The sequence below is a fragment of the Moschus berezovskii genome, chromosome 20, assembly GCF_049115385.1.
Source record: "Moschus berezovskii isolate FMDL1 chromosome 20, NW_MosBer_1.0, whole genome shotgun sequence".
In the NCBI taxonomy this organism is placed as follows: Eukaryota; Metazoa; Chordata; class Mammalia; order Artiodactyla; family Moschidae; genus Moschus; species Moschus berezovskii.
Genome location: NC_142479.1, coordinates 73,023,178 through 73,040,380, shown reverse-complemented (window position 1 = coordinate 73,040,380; position 17,203 = coordinate 73,023,178). Strand labels below are relative to the sequence as shown.

General features: G+C 55.4%; 1 protein-coding gene across 3 annotated transcripts in view; it reads right to left on the bottom strand.

Annotated features, from left to right (window-relative positions):
• RGS9 (regulator of G protein signaling 9) overlaps positions 1-17,203 on the bottom strand; it is a 61,324-nt gene that overhangs the window by 22,194 nt on the left and 21,927 nt on the right. For all 3 annotated transcript variants that reach the window (XM_055408761.2, XM_055408763.2, XM_055408760.2), the window contains 4 exons: positions 14,372-14,453; positions 11,245-11,307; positions 1,576-1,605; positions 843-904 (listed from right to left, as the gene is read on the bottom strand). In XM_055408761.2, the coding sequence (XP_055264736.2) occupies positions 843-904; positions 1,576-1,605; positions 11,245-11,307; positions 14,372-14,453 (237 nt within the window). The remainder of the gene's footprint in view (positions 1-842; positions 905-1,575; positions 1,606-11,244; positions 11,308-14,371; positions 14,454-17,203) is intronic.

Here is a 17,203-nt window from a genome sequence, read left to right as displayed (position 1 = left end):
CAAGTGTTAATCCCTTCTAGCTGGGTTAGACCTCCTGAGTCAACATGTGCCCTGGTGTCTGGTAGTTTGGAAAAAAACCTGCCAGGTCTTCACCCTAAGGGTGGGCATTGCATCCCTAATATACACACAAGGTGCCCGCCACAAAGTCTGCCCACCGCCACGAGAGACTGCGGAGCAGGATCCGTGCCCCAGAGACACAGCAGAGCCCTCGGTCCTCAGTCCCGGGTGGAGCTCAAGGCCCCGGGCTCCACTTCTCACAAGACCTTCTTATTCCCACCAGACCTTCACCATGGAACAGCGGGAAGAAAGGGGGAAAAACAGGTGCCCACAGGTCAAAATTATGGTAATGAGGCTCCAAGACAGTGAGTCTAAAAGTATCCAACAGCCTTTAAGCCTCCTCTAATGGACTGTCCATTTGGTTTCATAAAACTGACTTTCTGGAACAGGTCAGAGTAGTGATGCCCTCTGGGAGACTGGATCAAAACAGCCTGAATGTTTGAGAAATCAAACATTAATTTCCAGTTTCTCCCAACTGGATTTTAATCAAAGGTTAACAACGGATGTTTATCAGTGCCACTGAGCCACACCGTCAGGCCAGTGAGCGCTTCCCGCTTTCCCGTCCACAGACTGTCTAGAGCCTCACCCCTGATTATCCCTCACCTGGCCTGGAGGCCAGCCCAACTTAACCCCCGTGAAGCTGCTTTTGTCCCTTTCAGTCCTTGGGAATCTCAAGCCAACCACTTGAGACCTGAGGACTTCTCAAGTCCTCCTTGAAGCAGGAGTTCTCCTGCCTGATGACCTGCTGTGCCAACCTCAGCAAGGGCAACAGCTTAGAGACCTACCCTCCGAGGGACACAGAAGACTTCACCGTGGACCTCATCAAGGCCTGTCGATAATACATGATCTGGAAGAGACAAAGTGGTTAGACTGCCCCGCCCGGGGTGTCGCCAACACCGACGCCTACACGCGACTCTGAACCAGAAGCTGCTCCCCCATCAAAGGGCCCCAACCCGCCCCCTCAAGCTGGCTCCCCAGGACCCCAGGAATCGGGTCTGCAGCACACAGGGGATCCCAACTCCAAATGAGCAGCCTTAACTCATCGTGTGTTCGTCTCGGAAAAGACACCACCAGGGAAAATGAAAGTTCTGAACCGAGACAAAGGCTTCGCATTTCCCGACGCCTCTGACGCACAGAAGCAGAGCTACCCTCACGGCCATCGGTGCCCAGGGCTCTGTCCCGGGCCCTGCGTAGATCTGCCCAGGCGGTTAGCCCGTGACCCCGGACAGATGCTGAGCTCCTCTGACTGTAAGAGCGGGATCCAGGGTGCGGGCACCCACCCCGGCCCCTCAGAGCTGCGCCTGTGGTGGATGCTTCATGTCCCGCATAGAGCCCAGCCCCACGCACATCGTACAAGAGACGCTTTGGCGTCCTGTGCCGTCCCTTCCTTTGTAGACAACTGTCTGAAGCTTACACGCGGTTTTCATTTCATCGCTGAGTGCAGAGCAGGAAGCCAAAGCACACGTAATCTGTTAGAGGATTAAAATCAGACTTGCCTGGGACTGGGGAGCTAATTACCTCTTTCCTGACAGAAACCACGGTCTGTTTCTGTAAAAACAAAGAAGCAAAAACCATTAAACAGACGTCATGAAATCACTGGACTCCAAATACCCGTTTGATACATAAACCCTTCCCCAGGAGAACTCTGCCCATCTTTTTTTTTACTTGAAGGACAGAATTTCCCCATCACCACTTGTTCCACCCTATTCTGCACAACTGCTGGAGAATTAGATCAGCTGAGAAGTTTGGAGACAGAAGCGGGTGCTTTGCCACTATAACTTTATCCTACTCCCCTAAAAGCCAAGATGAACTGAAGACCAAGTTCAGGATTGCTCCCAATCCACCACAGTGCCTACAGAACATCCGATGGGGAAACTAGCCACTTGACCAGTACTCGATGTTTCAGGGAAAAGCCACGCCACCGAAAATAAAGCACACACTTCAAAGACCAGCCTCCACTGCAAGCTGAGCCGTAACGTGGAAGCTCTCACCTCGGGCTCCCTCCTCGGTCTGGACTTTCACAGCAGAGGAAGGGCGACTCAGAGAGGAGCCCCATGTTTAGGATCCTGGAAGCTCCCAGAAACCACTCAGACCTGCCTCCTCCTGAACCTTCCTACCATCTGACATGCGTCCCTGGTGCCACTTGTCTGCCCCATCCAACTCTGGGAGGCCAGGTGCAGCTGGTGCTTCCAAAACCAGTTTTCCGAAGTTTGGTTGTGTCCAAGGACTACCTGGTGTGACTCTCACACGTCAAGCTGAGCGTCTCCATTCCTGGCGGCTAACATCCGTGCTGCTGAGTGCCACCAGGTTTGCATCCTTGGGAAAATCCAAGGACGACACGATTTCCTTTAGCCAGCTAGTGAAATAAGTCCTGGGCCAGAGCCCAGTGACAAGGAATGAAGAAGGGTCTGATCTGGAATGTCCATATATGAGTCTCCTTTCTACTTCGCATCACCTTTTTAACTTTGCATCATTAAATTGTTTTTATGTGATTGCTTTTCTCGGGGCGGGGGTGAGCTAGGACAAGTGATCTCAGAAAGGCAATGTGTGACTTCCCTAGTTCAGGGGTTAAGAATCCAGCTTCCAATGCAGGGGACTGGCTTCGATCCCTGCTCAGGGAACTAAGATCCCACAGGCCACAAGGCAACCGAGAGCCTGAGCCACAGCTAGAGAGTCCGTGCGCTCCGGGGGCCACGTGCCACACTGAGATGGGACACAGTCAAAGATGAAAAGTAAGTACTTTTTAACGAAGGAAGGCAACGCTCAGGCACGCCTCTCTGATGTGACCCTCATCCCCACACACACTTCCTGCTTCGTCCACTCATCACAACCATAATTAGATACTGTTCGTGCATCTCTCTGTTTAATCTATGCATCACCCGTCAGGCAGCACGAGCAGCAGGAAAACCACGTTTATCTTCCCGAGCATAACCTGTGGCGCACAGTCAAGCTCGCTAAATCCCAGACGAGTGACGACTGTGTGTGCCTGGAGGCTGAAAACAATGGAGATGCATCTTAGGGTGAAGAAAATATTTTTCCGCTTAAAAAACTGAGAACACTCTCCAAATAACCCAAATATTTTGGCAGTTACGCTAATCATCTGTTCCTATGCTCTCCTAACACGGGGCTGTGTGAGAAGACACACATTTCAGGTGGAAAAGGACCCCAGGGTCAGGGTGGATTTGCATTCAAATCTAATATAATCAGATGCTTCTGTTCAAGTCATGCGGAAGTGGATTAAGAAGAGTATCTACTGGTTTATGCCTTCTGCTCAAAAGAGAAGCTGGACTTTTGTGTGATAATTATCACCTGCTGCTGCTGCTGCTGCTAAGTCGTGTCCGACTCTGTGTGACCCCACAGACAGCAGCCCACCAGGCTCCTCCGTCCCTGGGATTCTCCAGGCAAGAACACTGGAGTGGGTTGCCATTTCCTTCTCCAATGTGTGAAAGTGAAAAGTGAAAGTGAAGTCGCTCAGTCGTGTCTGACCCTTAGCGACCCCATGGACTGCAGCCCACCAGGCTCCTCCGTCCATGGGATTTTCCAGGCAAGAGTACTGGAGTGGCTTGCCATTGCCTTCTCCGAATTATCACCTAGCCATATACAAAGCAATTTACACCTCTCTGAGCCCTTAGAAAGTTCAAGGGAGGGAGGTTTTATTTTTCTAATGTTTGGTCGAGGAAACCAAGGCTCTGACATCTTCCGGTTGGTAACTGGCTGAACCAGGATTCAAACCCAGATGTGACCTTGGCAAAGCGGAGAAGTGGGGCTTCCCTGGTGGTCCAGCGGCTAAGACTGCGTTTCCACTGCAGGGGGCTCGGGTTCCATCCCCGGTCAGAGAGTTAAGATCCCACATGAAGCACAGTGTGGCCAAGAGAAAACAAGAATCATAGCAAGAAAGGCTCAAAAAAGGCTGTTTAAAAACAAAAACATCTGAGCAGCGATCCCAGAGAATCAGAAAATGGTGTGTTCTCTTCACCTGTTCCTCGCTTGCCCTGAGGCTGAGGCTAGTGCCGAATGGAATTCCCCTGTCCAGCCACGAGACACTACTTCATATAAAACAGATAAAGAATGAGGGCCTGCTGCACCGCACAGGGGACTCTACTCAGTAGTCTGTAGTGGCCTATACGGTAAAAGAATCCAAAAGAGAAGAGACGTGTCTATATTTAACTGATTCACTTCGCTGTAAACGTGAAGGTAACACAACACTGCAAATCAGCTACACTCGCGTGAAAATTAAAAACACAAAAAAGAAACCAAAAACCACAAAAGAATGCGAGAGCCCCAGTCCAAGAGGAAGCGCACATCTGGTTCACTCTTTAATTAGCACTAGAGACGGTAAAACACTCCCAGCTGGAAGAGAAACAAGACCTGGGGTCTCACTCGCAGCCTGGTGACCGTAATTAACAATGCTGCATTACATGCTTGGAAGTTGTGCAGGGCACAGATCTTAACTGTGACACCACAAGGTCAAGGGTGGAGGTGTGAACTCATTGGTGGAACTCGCTTTGCCATAGCTATTCGCGTCTAACCACCCACTGTGCCCCTGAGACCTGCACACGTTATAACGCCAATAATACCTCAACAAGGCTGGCGCGTGGACACACTGATGTTGGTAAAGCCTGCAACTGTACTCGGGGTGCCCGGCGGGCAGTGCTCAGACACCCTCCGTCAGTGCCCGGGCCCCAGGATGAGCCACTGTCCCTGGCCCTGCGCCCCGTGTGGGCACACACTGAAGAGACACACAGTCCAGCCTGTCCACGGCCTCTGGGCCCCGGGGGGGCTGTTCTCACACACTTCCGGCCACCAGCATACTCACTTCTGGTCTACACAGCGTGGTCTCACTTCGACCTAATACCTGCTGTTTCTGGGGCCACTATCTCGATCTTCAGGGTGTTAAACTATTTTTAGATTTTAATTCCCTTCTTGACTTTACTGTCCTTTCAGGGCTACGGTTTGCTGTGGGCTTTCTGGTTCCCCCAAATTACCAGCGGTCTCCTGGGAACTGGACTGCAGTGGGCTCCTTGGGGTCTAAGAGCTGGTCGGCCTCCACCCTGGACCACCCGCGTGGACGTCAGTGTTTATTTCTAACTTTAAAAACTGATGTCCAGCGTGGGGTGGACGGAGGTCCCAGAGGGAGGGGATACATGTACATATACCTGCTTCACTGGTTGTACAGAGGAATGCAACACTGTGAAAATACTGCATGCGAGCTAAGTCACTTCAGTCCTGTCTGACTCTTTGTGACCCCGTGGACTATAGCCCACCAGGCTCCTCTGTCCGTGGGAAGCTCTAGGCAAGAATATTGGAGCAGGTTGTCATCTCCTTTTCCAGGGGATCTTCCTGACCCAGGGATAGAACCCACGTCTCTTATGTCTCCTGCATCGGCAGACAGGTTGTTTACCACTAGCGCCACCTGGGAAGCCCAACTATTAAAATAAAAAAAAAATCATCATTCAAAAAAAAAACCCTCTGTCCACGGGACCTGCCTCCTCTAGATTAACATACAGGGAGTCTCTCTCCTGTCTGGAGAGTGTGTATCTTGGCAGTAGGGGAGAGGGTTCTGGACTTCTCTGAAAAGACAGAGAATTTGACGGGATGGGGGTCATTAAAAGAGTATCGACCTTCTGGGTCAGAAAGGTCAAAAACCCGGTTCTATCACTTCTTGGCTGCCTGCCTCTGGCTAAATTACCTGGCATCTGAAAGCCGCTGCTTTCTCATCGGTAAAGAGGGACAGAAAAGGGGGACTGAGTGGCATAATCCAGAGTGACTGGCGTGGGACGGGACCCTGAGCACCGGCTGCTGCTGAGGGCTCAGGCGCTTCTGCGAGAACACGCAGGCGCCGCGTTAGCCCGTCAGGAGGCAAAGCAGGACGCCCAGGCAATGCTGGGGACACAGTCACATCAACAGAAGCATCTGCTGCTTATGTGAAATTTAAACTTGACTGGGCTTCCTGTATTTTATTTGTTAAGCCTCACAAACCTATCAATATGATTATTACTGTCAATACAGAAAAGGCCATACGTGTGTGTATGTGCTCAGTTGCTAAGTCATGTCTGACTCTTTGCAACTCTATGGACTGGAGCCCACCAGGCTCCTCTGTCCATGGGATTCTCCAGGCAAGAATAGTGGAGCGGGTTGTCATTTCATTCTCCAGGGGATCTTCCCAACCCAGGGATCAAATTCGCATCTCCTGCATTGGCAAGTTGGTTCTTTACCTCTGAGCCACCAGGGAAGCAGAAAAGGTCATAAGAAACATTTAATCAAAGTGCAGTTTGGGTTGCCATTTTCTTCTCTAGGGGATCTTTCCAATACAGGGATCGAACCCAGGTCTCCCGCATTGCAGGCAAACTCTTTACCACCTGAGCCACCAGGAAATCCCATTAAAAAGTACACATACACATATTTCTAAGCAATTCTAAGAAAGCCGTCTCATGGTAAGACTAGAGATAAACACGTCTTGCACCCTGGAAGGTACACACAAACCCCGCTGTCTCCACAGCTGGCCCTCCTGGGGTGAAGTCACCTCTTTTTCCCTTGGCCCAGGAGGAGCACTCCACCCAAGGAATCTTGGCATTCTCTGCATTCCTGGGATTCTGACTTGGGATTTTTCCAGAGTTGCCCAAATAGGGACACGTCCAGAGCCTGTTTACAGACAGCCCTGTGGCCTGCGTGCCAGCCCTGAGACCCAGACACAGGCTGCAGACGATAGTCACAGGGCGGGAGGGCTCCAGGTCGTGCCCTGGGGTGATGGGGGCAGAGGCTGGGCAACCCTGGGAAGGGGTGAGCATCGACCCTGGGGTCAGGCGATCAGGCAGGTATCTGTGCAGAAGCGGAGGTGAGGGCCGGGCAAGCCACAGGGTGAATGAAACATAAGGTGGGAAGGACCCCAGGGACGCCGGGAACGCGGGCCTTGAGAGCAGAAACCGGGAGATCCGAGAGCGGTAAGCGGTTAAGGCAAGCGGACCAGAAAAGAGAAGAGGGTGGCCAGCCGCCCAGGGAGACGAGGCTGTGAGCATCGGAAGGAGTCCGTGTCCCGCAGTGTCCTTCCCGATGGGGGTGAGACTGACCGCACAGCTTCCAGGGGACCAGGGGCCTAGCAAAGGTTCAAGAACAGCAGAGCACCAAGGCAAGCGCGGGGCTGCTGAGCGTAGAGCTGAGGGCCTGAGCACAGACCCTGCCATGAAGGGGGCGCGGGCACAGGACCGCAGGGTGCGATTGGGAATGGGGAGGCGGTACCCAGAGGAGCAGGGGCTACAGAACCAGGAGGACCCACACGCCCCCTGGCTGGCCCAGCCTGAGCAGACGGCTCAGTCTCTCCTCAAAATGGAACTGGCATGACCTCTCTCACCACGCTGCTGGGAGGAGAGAGTAAACTCCAGCAAAGCCTCCAGAAGCCGCGCAGTGGACATCGGGACACGTCAACAAGGCCCCAAGGGGCCCGTCAGCTCTCACCCGGCTTCACCAGCCCCAAGAGTGTGTCCGGGACGGGCAGCCCACCCCCTGCGCCTGTCTCCCCAGCTGTGAACAGAGACGCCAGAGCTTCCTTGTCACAAGCCGCTCGCTGAGGGCACACGGAGCCCCGGCGGGGGCAAGGCACCCAGGGATGCCCCGGCCACTGCCAGTCGCACAGGAGCCAGAGGAAGACAGCTGTCTGTCCCCAGCTGGCGGGGACACACGGGGTGAGGGGTGTCGTTCACGGAAGGCTCCTGGCCAGGGCTCCGCAGGGCACAGCCCATGACCATGGAACCATGTGTCTGCCCTTCCCCCAAAGGCTGAGTGGCCACCGGTGTGGACGGCGCTCTTCTCCGCAGCCGTCCACGGGGCCAGGCAGGGCGGCGGTGCTGGCGTGTGCCTGCCTCCACTGACAATAGTCAGGGCGGAAGGGTGAGAGGAAAGGGGGATGAAGGGGGACACCTGAGTGAGGGAGAGCCCCCCTGACAGGGCCGAGGGTCTCCGCGCCCCACAGATTCCCTCTCCGGCAGCAGAGACGGTCATGACAACAGTGCGCGCACACGCTGATCCCACTCCAGACGCTTGGCATAAATGACCTTGCTCAGCCCCTGAAGGAGGCACTCTCCTTATTCCCATTTTACAGATGAGGAAACCGAGGCTTTGAGCTCGAGAGCTTGCCTGAGCCACAGCTTGTCCAAAATGACACAACTCCAGAAGAGAGAGCGGGCCTCACCCTGATGTCAGAGCTCCCACCGGCCCTCATCACAGAACGACCTGGAGACCCTGCTGGAGTCCGGGGGGAGTGGCCCCGGTACCACTGCCCACAGCCAGGCTGGGGGCGGGCAGGCACTCAGCCTGCTCCCCGTGGGGACAGGTGCTTTCTGAGATAAGGGCGCCCCACCCGCCCGGTCGGCAGGACCCAGAGGACCCGCTCCCTGGGCTACCCCACTCCTGCTGGCTCCTCCCCGGGCTGGGTGGCCCCCGTGGCCACCAGCCTGAGGCACAGGTTCCCCCAGGGCCCCAGGCACCTGCCAAACCCCAGCCTCTGCCCTCCCTCCACGGGGTTTACAGTTTCTGGGTCATTTGCCTCTGTTTAAGGAAAAGAGGTCTTTTCAAGAATTTAGAAACTGTCAGAAACGAGCCCTCTTCAAACCAGCATGGGGAGACGGTCTCTGAAGTGAGGTGGAAGTCCGACGCCTCTGGACACCCAGCCCCCGGGACACGCTGCCCGCTCCCTGCACCCTGCGCTCGGGCCAGACAAGCAGGGACACTGGGTCCAGCTGCAGGAGAGGGCACACACACAGCCGCCCTGGGCCCGGGCAAAGGGCTGGAGGCCCTGGGCCCGGAGGGAGCGCTGGGGAGGGCCCGCGAGCAGGAGAGTTACGAGTCTTTCTTCTTCTTAAGGCGCCAGGGCAGCCCGAGTGCAGACGGAGGAGGGGAGCTGGTGGGAGAGAGACAGAAAGACAGTGAGTACCCGGCTGCGACACCTACCGGCGCCCCCACCTCCCGGCACCACGGCCGCAGCCTCCCCAGCCTCGGCTTGGGCTCCGGGCGGAGCGCATCGCCTGCCTTTGCCCAGAAAGGGGCCCCGAGGACCCTGCCTCAGCCAGGAGGGGCTGGCCACCCCCCGGGGAGTCACCCCACAGAGCAGCCCTGTGAAGCCGCTCACTCAGCATCTCAGCCATCCTGCCAGGGCCAGAGCCAAAGGGCCCGCCTCTGCCACATACACACACACACGCAATACACATACACACATAAACACAACACACATGCACACAAAGACACACACATACAGAGACATATATACACCACACACATACACACACATAATACATACACACATACACACAATGCACACACATACATACACACAGACACACACAACACACACATACAGAGATACACACATATATACACACAGTACACATACATACACACACAACACACACAGACAGAGATACACACATATATACACACAGTACACATACACACACACACACAACACACACAGAGAGACACATATGCACACAGACACATACACACACCACACACACACGTATACACAATACACGTGTATACATACAGAGACACATACACACACCACACACACATACACACAGAGACACACATACACTACACATGTACACACGCACACAAATACACAAACATCCACACAGTCCACACCCCACACATACACATACGTGCATACACAGACACACACATAATGCAAACACACATGCACACACGCATTATACATAAAGTACGTGCACATACATACAATACACACAGAGAGACACACATGTCCACATACCACACACAGAGAAGGACACAAACACAATCCACAGGCGCACACACACATGCATACACACAGGTACACACACACACACACACATGCGCGGTGTGTGGCTGGTCAGACTGAGTGACGGGCCTCCCTTCCACACCCCCTCCTGCACACCACACAGGTTTCCAGAGCTGCCAGTCATCCACAGAAAAAGCAAATCTCCCAGCCCAGTTCAGTATTTTCTTGATGATGCTGTTTCCATGACAACCAAGCCGACAAGGCCTGGGCAGTTATCTGTCGTCTGATGCAGGGAACGTGGAAAAGGCCGCTGACGGTGCCAAACACGTATCAACGGAGGGGGCTCTGAATTAGAGACGGGGGCCCAGCGGAGTCCCCAGGGTGTCCTCTCGGTATGGACGCCCTCCATGCAGACCCCAGCCAAAACCTGTACGCACTGGTGGGGGTCACCACAGTCACCCAGAGCTCTGGGTCCCCATGGGCTAAGAATACAAGTCAGACTTCCTGCCAGCATTTCCAGGCACCGCCGAGGCTTACAGGTGACACACGAGGCTAACGAGGCCCCTGGCTGCTTGCTGCCAAATACAGCGGTGGACAGAAAGCAAGGAAGCCGTCCACAGCTAGTTTAAGTGGGGATAGGCTGGTTTACTGGGACCCGTGTTCTCAGCCTGGACAGTCTTGGCCCCCAAGGCCACCAGATGATGTCTGGAGACATTTCTGATCGTCAGGACTGCGAGGCATCAGGGAGATGCTTGGAGCTACAGATATCCAGTGGGGGAGGCCAGAGGTGCTGCGGATCACCCCACAGGGCACGGGACAGCTCCACGGAACTATCCGCCCCAAATAACCGTGCCATGCCTGGGAAACCCCAATCGGACTGCCCGCCATTTCAGCAGCTTCTGAACCACATTTCCTTAAATAAAAACCCATCACAGGAAACGGTTCATCATCAGCGGTGGAAGCAAAGATCCCACCCGACTGAGATGCAGAAGTGGAGGGACCAGGTCCTGTCACGTGGATTAAGGTTTAAACCCAAAGTTGATTCAAGGGCTGTGAGCCTGGGGCCTACTGTCTCTGGGGAGAAGGCAATTGGTGGAAACGGCGTGCAAAACGCCTGTCTGGGCCTCTCTGGCTGAAATGGGTTGGTAAGTTTCATCCGATTTTCAAAGAGGAAAGTGATTCAGGAGTCTGAAAACCAACCATTAGACCCCATTGCCCTGGCCTGCCCACACCCACTCTCTCGACCAGAACCCCTGCCCTGGCCTCCCCTCTCTGACACCACAGAGCGCACGGGCCTCCTCTCCCTGGCCGTCTCAGAGCAGAGGCACCACTGCCCTACAGACTCGAAAGACAATGATGCGTGGACACCTGCGCAGCCTCAGACCCCCCGACCCAGGCCCCGCCCAACGTGCGCAGCAGAGACTGACCTGGTTTACCTGGTCGTCACAGGGGTTAGTCACTCGGTCCAGGCCATAGTCCAGCACGTTGTTCACTCCTGGCTGAATGAGGGGAAAAATCAACGTAAGGACCACTGCAGGGAGAGGCTCCGGTTTCTGATTAACTTTGGATTCTGGCCAAGCTGCCCATCGTGAGACCAAGCTGCCCATTGTGAGACCAAGCTGAGGGTTGTGGCCCAGTCTGTGGGGAGCTACAGGGGTGTGTAAGGTTCCCCAGGTGGGGGCGTCTGCTACCACCACAGCATCCCCAGAGGAAGGGAGGGAGGGTGGGTGGGTGGAGGGGGGTGGTTGCTGTTCAGTCACTAAGTCAGGTCCGACTCTCTGTGACCCACGGACTGCAGCACTCCAGGCTCCTCTGTCCTCCACTATCTCCCGGAGTTTGCTCAGATGCATGTCCACTGAGTCAGCGATGCTATCTAACCATCTCATCCTCTGCCACCCTCTTCTCCTTTTGCCTTCCATCTTTCCTATCATCAGTCTTTTCTAGTGACTTGGCTCTTTGTATCAGGTGGCCAAAACATTGGAGCTTCAGCATCAGTCCTTCCAATGAATATTCAGGGTTGACTTCCTTTAGGATGGACTGGTTTGATCTCCTTGCAGTCCAAGGGACTGGGTGGATAGATGGATAAATAAATGGATGGGTGGATGGGTGGGTGGGTGGATGGATGGAAGGATGGGTGGGTGGGTGGATGGGTTCATGGGAGGATGGGTAGATGGATTAACAAGCAGACTGGATCAGAGTTCATGGGACTGGCACAGGGGCCTCCCGACTGCTGTGCTCCACGGGTCACTGCTCTGGAGAGTCCAGGCTTCAGTCAAGCACCCAGAAGTTCTGATCTGGATTCTCCCATCTCCCAGATGGGAGAAGATCTTGGAAACGACTTCTCCTCTCTGTGCTGAGAACCAGAGATGACCCCTCCTGTCCGTCTGGTTCTTGTGAGGATTTAGCACGATGGAAGCTCACAACGGAGGGTTGCTGTCACCAGGTAAGGCTTCGTGTTCACCCTAAGATCATGGTGGAGAGGCCTTGCCCAGAGCTAGTTCCTGGCTCTGCTGCCTCCACCAGGCCGCCTCCCCAGCCAGTCCTGCTCCAGCTCTGAACTCCTTCCGGCCAGCAATTCATGCCTTTCACTTTCTCTGTTTGTTTGATGCAGGCAACCATCTGGGACCTCCCATCCCAGGGAGATGGAAAAGAGTCTTACAGTCTCTCTCTTTCACACACACACACTTGACCCACACTCTGATGCAGTTTGTGGGACCCCAGAGGCAGCTGGAAGGGAGACCCCTCAGAGCTGACGTCAGGGCACAGGCAACAAGGGTGGCGGTGGCCTGGCGGTGGCTGTCAGCAGACGGGGAGCCACGCAGCTGCGTGCAGCCCAGGGTGGACACTCTAGATGAGTGCTCCCGGAGACCGTCTGACGGCCTGGGCTGCTGGCCTGTCAGTCAGATCTTTCCATCCCCACCCGAGACAGACTTCAAAACAGATGCTCCTCAGACAAGACGCAGCCCTCATCCGGATGCTCCAGGCCACCGAGAGGCTAAGAGTTTTAAAAAAACTCGGGGAGAGGAGACTCAGGGACACCCTGGTCTCGTCCCAACTCCTGGTCCAGTTCTGATGGAGTTGGGCAGCTGGGAGGGGGCCAGGGTGTGAGAGCGGCTTCGTGTCTGCTCGCGTCTGCTCTCTCACATCAGGCCTAGTTCTGAACACAGCTCCCCAGGGCCGCCCACGAGGATGCAAGTGCCTCTGAGCAGCAATCACGCGATGCTCTCATGACCGAGGAGGTGACAAAGGCCTTGCACGCCCAGTGGCAGCACGTGGCGCTGTCGTGGGAGGCACAGGAGCTCTCCAGGGAACGCAGGGCCGCCGGCTCTCACAGGGAGTCGGCACCAGCCCTGCGGCTCTGCTCCCTCATCAGCAAAATGGGACTAATTACAGCGTCTCCCATTCGGCCGAGAGACGATGTAAGAATGCGCGGGGCCGTCCCTGGTGGTCCGTGGCCACGACTCCTGCTCCCGACACAGGGGCCCGGGCTCCAGTGCCGGTCAGGGAGCTGGACGCTGCGCGCTGTGGGGAGGCCCTGAGACAGCCACAGAGAGGAAGAAGGTTGTTCTGAAGCAGAAAGAAATCGCACCATGAGGCCTAGCGCGGAGCCCAGGCCAGCGTGGCGTCCACACCAGCGCCTTCACAGATGGAACACCTAAGGGCTGTCTGTTCTGAATCCAGAAAGAAAATGAGCGAAACGGCCAAACCCTGATGGGCGCCAAGTTCAAACAGTCCAGGTGCTTGGACACCGGGGGACGCAGGTCACTCTGGTTCTGAGAACTCGGTTCCCGGAAGAGGAGGGGCTCGCTTCTGAACAGCTGCCTTCTCCGAATCCTTCGCCTGCAGCAATCGGGTCCGACGCAGGCCTGAACAGACACAGCCTCTGCCGCGCTGGGGTGCGAGGCCGGCCTTCCCGGGAACGAGCTGACAGCGCACGTGGCCGTCTCGCTGGTCTCTCTCGGCCTCTTACCGCCCCGAGCCCCGTGCTCGAACCCCCGGGCTGAGCACACGCTCACCCCCTCTTCCCAGCCCCGCCGGCGGGACCGGACCCAGCAGCGAGGGAACGCCGTGGCCACCGCGAGGCGACTCCGGTTCCCGCAGCGCGGGGCTGCTTCCGCCATGGGCCTGAGCTCCAGTTCTTTCTTCTTCTTCTTATTTTAATCTTTTGGTCGCACCACGCAATGCGTGGCATCTTAGTTCCCCGACAAGGGATTGAAACTAAGCCCCTGCACCGGTAGCAGAGTCTTAACCACTGGACCCCCAGAGATGAGAAGGTTTTCTTCTTATAGTCCTTTTCCAAGGCATCGAGTCCCAGCCCTCACACAAGACAGACTCATTCTGGTCCCTCCTTTACGGAACTTCGCTCCATCCTGACACCAACGGATGAGCAGACTCCATCCAGTCAATTTCCTCTTCCAGCCAGAGGACCCTGGACATGAGCCAACACTGAGCTCCTGCAGATTCAGTTCCAGCCCCAGACAGACGAGCCGAACAGGGGTGGGGAGTACGGGTGGGGCAGGCAGGCGTGAGGGGAGGCGGGTGAGCCAGGAGGGTGGTACTCACGGGGCACCGGTGCACCAGCCAGTACGCCTTCTCCTGGCAGTCCAGCGCGTACCTGTCCACCTTGCTCCGCTCCTTCCCAGCCCTGAAAAGCCACAAGCCATGTTGGAGGCCAGAAAGATGCTGCATCTTTTGCTCACTGATGAACCCCCTTCGTGATGGACCCCCTTTCTGATGGACCCCATTCCGGACCACTCTCCGGATCTGCCCAGATAAGCTGTATTTGCCATAATAATGATGATGAGGATAAAATAGCAAACCTTAACACCACATTTACATGCTGAGTGCCCTGCTCAGAACTTCTGCACATGTTGACTCATCGAATCCTCCCCATGAGCAAGCCTCGCCTTGCAGCCCAGGAACGGAAGCAGAGAGAGGCTGAGCCCCCACTGAGGGTCACGGGGCCACCAGGAGGCGGAGGTGGGACCTGAGCTGGGGACGGGTCCCAGAGTCCAGGTCCCCCGAGAGCACGGGGCCTGAGACAATCGAGGCCCCATGACCATCCCCACCTGTGTTGGCCCTGCAGGAGTTGGAGGACTTTCTAGGCTGACATCCACCCACCGAGCTTCCAAGCTTTCCCTGCTCTGATAAACTACGTCATCAACACCCAAGGGAGGGGGTGGCCAGAAACTCCAGAGCCTGCACAGGGAGTCCCAGCTTCTCTCCGGCGTCACTTCCACTCTGCGGCTTCAGAGAACTTGTGCCAAGTCAGGGCTTTCCTGAGCCCCCCAGGTGATTCCTGGGAAAGGTTACTTTTGTGTTCCTTCCCATTGCAGTCTCCCCCGCCTTCACAGGTAGGAAACGAGGCCGTGCTAGTTATCCCGCCGTGGGCCCGTCAAAGCTGTTTCCACAGCAACCTGCACTCCATTCCGGGAGGCTCGTTCTCCCAGGCAACACAGGATGACGCACACACCCTCTCAAGACTCGGTCGGCGGGTCTGTGTGCCAGCTCACGTGTTTGAGTAACTTCAGAACACCCAGCAAGCAAGGTGGGCGGGGAGGGCCCTTCCTGTGGGGCGCTCTGCAACCTCCTCCAGAAGTTAACTATAAACACTGTCCCCTTGCCAACCTAAGTGGATCTTCTCCTGGGTTAACTAGCCAGGCAGATGGGCCACAGATGGCCTGGGGCACTGGGGACTTTCCATAATGCTGGCAGCCCTGGAAACACAGTCGAGGGCTGTTACTGCTGTGTCCTCTCTGGCTTTGCTTCTCTGCGACGGAGCTTATTGGAGGAGAGTTGTGAGGAGTGGGCTCCAAGAGAACCACGAGTGAGGAATCACCTCAGTTTGTCACTTCATGATTTTTAAAGCAAAAGCATTCCTTAATTGGTCAATTATTCTCTCATCCCACGGTCATTCAGTGTTGCATTTATTGATCTCCACGCTGATCCAAGCACTGGGAGAACCAGACTGTGAAGGTCTGAATGTTACCAACTCTCCCCCAAAATTCATATGCTGAAGCCCAGCTCCCGTCGTGACAGACCTGGAGGTAGGGCCTTTAAGAAGCACTCAGAGTTGAGAAGCGGTTAGGTGAGGTCATATTGGGCGGGGGGGCCCTGAGGATAGGATTCGTGCCCTGGGAACAGGAAACACTGGACAGCCTCTCTCCTCTCCCCACCACCCCTGCCCAACAAAAAGGCTACCAGCCATCTGCAAGCCGAGAAGAGAGGCACCACCAGAAACCAAACCCTGGCAGAACCTTGAACTCTGACTTCCCCGCCTCCAGGCCTGTAAGAAAATGAATGTCTGCTGTCTTAAGTCACCCAGTAAATGGTATTTCCAAACGGCAGCCTGAGCTGCGTGACACACAAACGTGTCTTGCCCTTGAATAGCTTCTGGTCTAAATATTACAGAAAGAGTCAAGAAATAAATAAAAAATCACACGCTTTGCTGTGTGCTCTAGGGGCACATTCCGTGTACTGCATGCAGGGTCAAGGGTGGCCACTGCGGCGCTTTATAAATCTGTCTGCGGTTCCCCCACTGTGAGGAGGGTGTGTGTCCTCCCCCACAGACGCCGGGTGGGGTTTCCAGCTGTTTTGACCAACAGAGCATGTCAGGACGACGGCACCGTCCGGCTTCTGAGGCTGGGCCATCAAAGTGGGCAGCCGCCACCCTCCTTCCCTGTGCTATTTGCCCTCAGAGTGTCCGACCACCTGTAGGCAGTGAGATGCCTGATGCTGTGAGGAAGTCCAAGGGACCTCCTGGAGAGACCCCGAGGGGAGGAAGGGGTGAACGCCAAGCCCTCCCTCCTCATGGTGGAAGGGGGTCACATAAACATGCGTGCGTGCTCAGGCGCGCAGTGTCCAACTCTCTGTGACCCCATGGACTGTGGTCCACCACGCTCCGCTGTCCATGGGATTCTCCAGGCAAGAATACTGGAGTGGGCTGCCATGCCCTCCTCCAGGGGATCTTCCCGACCCAGAGATGGAACCTGCATCTCCTGCACTGCAGGTGAATTCTTCACCACTGAGCCACCGGGGAAGCCCTCAGAACTGTAGACAGATTTAAAAAGCACCACAGGGGCCATCCCTGATTCTGATGAGAGTGCACAGACCATGTCCTTAACGTTCATGACCCAACTTGTCATTTTATATTTATTTCCTGACTGTTCGTGTGGCTGTTTTGTGACTGCAAACACACGAGAGGCCCTGATCCACAACCGTCCAACCGAGCCGTCCCCGACGCCAGAGCTACGGAAGCTTCCTTGAGAGGTAGAGTAACTGTTGCCATTTGGAGCACGAAGCTTAGAGGTAGAATAACTGTTGCCTTTTGGAGCACGAAGCTTCTGGGTGGTCTGTGTGCGGTAATAACTGCTAATCAGAAAAGCTTCTTTGATT